Source organism: Acipenser ruthenus, chromosome 33 (assembly GCF_902713425.1).
Source record: "Acipenser ruthenus chromosome 33, fAciRut3.2 maternal haplotype, whole genome shotgun sequence".
In the NCBI taxonomy this organism is placed as follows: Eukaryota; Metazoa; Chordata; class Actinopteri; order Acipenseriformes; family Acipenseridae; genus Acipenser; species Acipenser ruthenus.
This window is the reverse complement of record NC_081221.1, coordinates 13,176,530-13,179,769: the sequence shown is the minus strand read 5'-3', so window position 1 is coordinate 13,179,769 and position 3,240 is coordinate 13,176,530. Positions and strand designations below refer to the sequence as shown.

At 44.4% G+C, this 3,240-nt stretch overlaps 1 protein-coding gene across 1 annotated transcript in view; it reads left to right on the top strand.

Annotated features, from left to right (window-relative positions):
* Window positions 1-1,554: 1,554 nt before the first annotated feature.
* LOC117433363 (C1q-related factor-like) overlaps window positions 1,555-3,240 on the top strand; it is a 13,801-nt gene continuing 12,115 nt past the window's right edge. The window contains exon 1 of the mRNA XM_034055543.3: window positions 1,555-2,519. Within this exon, the coding sequence (XP_033911434.3) occupies window positions 1,926-2,519 (594 nt within the window). The 5' untranslated portion in view covers window positions 1,555-1,925. The remainder of the gene's footprint in view (window positions 2,520-3,240) is intronic.

Sequence of the window (3,240 nt, the reverse complement as noted above, 5' to 3'; positions counted from 1 at the left end):
TTTACATACAATTACCCATTTATACAGTTGGGTTTTTATTGGAGCAATCTAGGTAAAGTACAAACAAGGTAGAGACCTTTGATGCCATGGTAACTGCACTTATTTCTATTGAAATCTATTAATGTGCTTGTGATGACATTTACTCAATAGTTAACGATGTAACGATCTCCTGCTCCTGTCTATTTAAACCTTCAGGCATCGTGGTATGGAGTCTATTTATCCAGTGATTTTCCTTTACTCTTCTGTATTGTACACGGCCTCATTTTATTTCTTCTAAAACTACAGATTGTAGGTCATTCATGTTGTGTTCATTTTGCGTTAAGCGTTGAACTATTGTCTCATTTACTTTTTTATTTCTTATGTTTGAGCGATAGTTCTATATTCATAAGAACATAAGAACATAAGAAAGTTTACAAACAAGAGGAGGCCCCATTCGGCCCATCTTGCTTGTTTGGTTGTTAGTAGCTTATTGATCCCAGAACCTCCTCAAGCAGCTTCTTGAAGGATCCCAGGGTGTCAGCTTCAACAACATTACTGGGGAGTTGGTTCCAGAGTGCTGTGTGAGCGATGCCAGCAAGCCCTGCTCCGACCCCTGTGGAGTGGAGTCCAGCCTGTATCATTCAGCACCGTATCCTCTATTCTGTATATACAGCTGTGGTTAAAAGCTCAGCATCATGTATAGAATGAACTCATTTTGCTTCATAAAGTCGAATGAAACCTGCTGAATAATGTTATGTTAACACATTGAATTACACACCGCTTTGTAGTTTTCCATATACTTAACAAAATTATTATTTGTTTATTTAGCAGACACCTTTATCCAAGGCGACTTACAGAGACTAGGGTGTGTGAACTATGCATCAGCTGCAGAGTCACTTACAACTACGTCTTAACCGAAAGACGGAGCACAAGGAGGTTAAGTGACTTGCTCAGGGTCACACAGTGAGTCAGTGGCTGAAGTGGGATTTGAACCGGGGACCTCCTGGTTACAAGCCCACTGGACCACTGCTTGCAACTTCAGGTAATAAAATTGTGATTAATAGAGTGTGCCCATGATTATGGGTCAATTCCTGCCATGCACGGGACAGTATTTACCCTCTTATTATTTACCAGTATTTAGATCTATATACAGACAGATTATAGAGATGACTCATACATTTCTTACTGCAGAGTTTATAAAAGGGGACAAAAAAAAAAGTAATATCCAAACTTGGGCCTCTAGGAGAGCAATGAGAGAGAGGGAGAAGTCACAGGTAAAAAGAGAGCTCCTTTTCAGTCAGGTATTAGCGTGCTAGTACAGCATCTCAGTACAAGAAAGTAAGTGTCAGGCAAGCTCACAACATATCGTACATCAGACACAAAAAAAAGAGACCTCCTTCTCTCTTGCTGTCTGGGTTTCTGTTTCTTGACATTTCTTTTAAAAATCCATAGCGTGATTTAGCATCAGCAGCAGCAGCGCCTGGGTCCTGGGGTGCATGTGAGTGTATGATGAGAATGCAATGTGAAAAGGGACCTCCTCCTCCTCCCTCCTGCTTCCTCTTATTCTGCCTTCTTGTCAGAGGGGAAGACACGAGTCCTCTTCATTTCCATGCGTTTCTATGCAAGCACACAGCCTGGAGGCACTACAGCTGCTCCTATATAAAAAGGCTGCCTGTGCTAAGAAATAAACACACAAGCGGGTGTGTGAATCCGTGAGCATCCAGCTCTGTTTCTTCTACTTCTCCAAGTCGCTGCCTCGTGCTGGTGTTTCTCCCTGTGCTTCGTACTCTTCTTTTTTCCTCTTTTTTTTCCATCCCCTTCACTGGAGAGAGGCCATCCACCCAGCAGGCACCATTTCCTCACCGGGGAGACCAGCGTTGGCAGTGCAGCCTCTTCCCAGGCTCAGCATTGGGAGGAAGACCCTGGTGGCAGCAGCCGTGGGCGTCATGCTGGTCCTGGTGCTCGTCATCCTGATCCCCGTGTTGGTGAGCTCTGTGGGCACAGACGGGAGCCACTATGAGATGCTGGGCACCTGCCGCATGGTCTGTGACCCTTACCTGGGGAAAGGCACCACGACTAGTGCCAGCATCCAGGCAGAAGCCGAGGCGCTGAGTGACAGTATCATGCCACCGCCCTCCACCCTCGTTCAGGGGCCCCAGGGCAAGCCTGGACGACCTGGCAAGCCTGGCTCCCCAGGGCCTCCAGGAGAGCCAGGGCCCCCAGGTCCAATTGGCCCCCCCGGAGAAAAGGGGGATTCAGGGAAAACTGGCATCCTGGGTTTTGGGGGCAATGGTGCAATCAGCACAGCCACCTACAGCACTATTCCGAGGGTCGCTTTCTACGCTGGGCTCAAGAACCCCCACGAGGGGTACGAGATCCTCAAATACGACGACGTGGTCACCAATCTGGGCAACAACTACGATGGCACCTCCGGCAAGTTTATCTGCAACATCCCTGGCACTTACTTCTTCATCTACCACGTCCTGATGCGGGGTGGGGATGGTACAAGCATGTGGGCAGACCTTTGCAAGAATGGCCAGGTTGGTGGGAACCCTAATTATTTCCTTTCAGGGTTGGGGGGGGGGGTACTCTCTATTGTTGCTTTAACCACTGTCTTTCTTGGGGACTATAAAATGCATTCCCCAAAACTATCCCCTCCCCACAGTCCCTTGTATGTAAGGCACTTGGCAGTGAAATGAGATAAAACCAGTATTTTAAAACATTTATACATTCAAACAATTGGTAAGGTACTTGTGAATTGCTGATACCAGTTAAACAAAGTGCCATTTGTTATGAATATACAATACTAACTTTTAAAAAATTAACAAAACAAAAAAAACGTGCATAATCAAACTCTACATTTGAAGTAAATAGGGTTATTTTAATAGGACTGTTTTTCTTACGAGGTGGAGGGTCGCTTTAAGAAGCAATATATATACAGTACGATGAGGGAAGGTGCGATTCATATTCTCAAAGCATGGTCTGTGTGTTCAGTAATGCTATGTGCTATGTATTAGATACAGCAAAATTAATCAGACAAAGTAAACGAAGAATATTCAAGGACACGATGCCCTCGAGTATTTCACGCAGGGTTATTTTATAAAATAAGGTATAAGCAGTATATTAAACAAATCCCAATACTATAAAAAAAATACAGTCATAAAAACAACTTAATATTCGGTGGTACTTGCTAAACTAAACGACTTTAAACGTTATTATTAAAATATAGACAGACTGATGTAAGAATGAGTTTGGGAACAC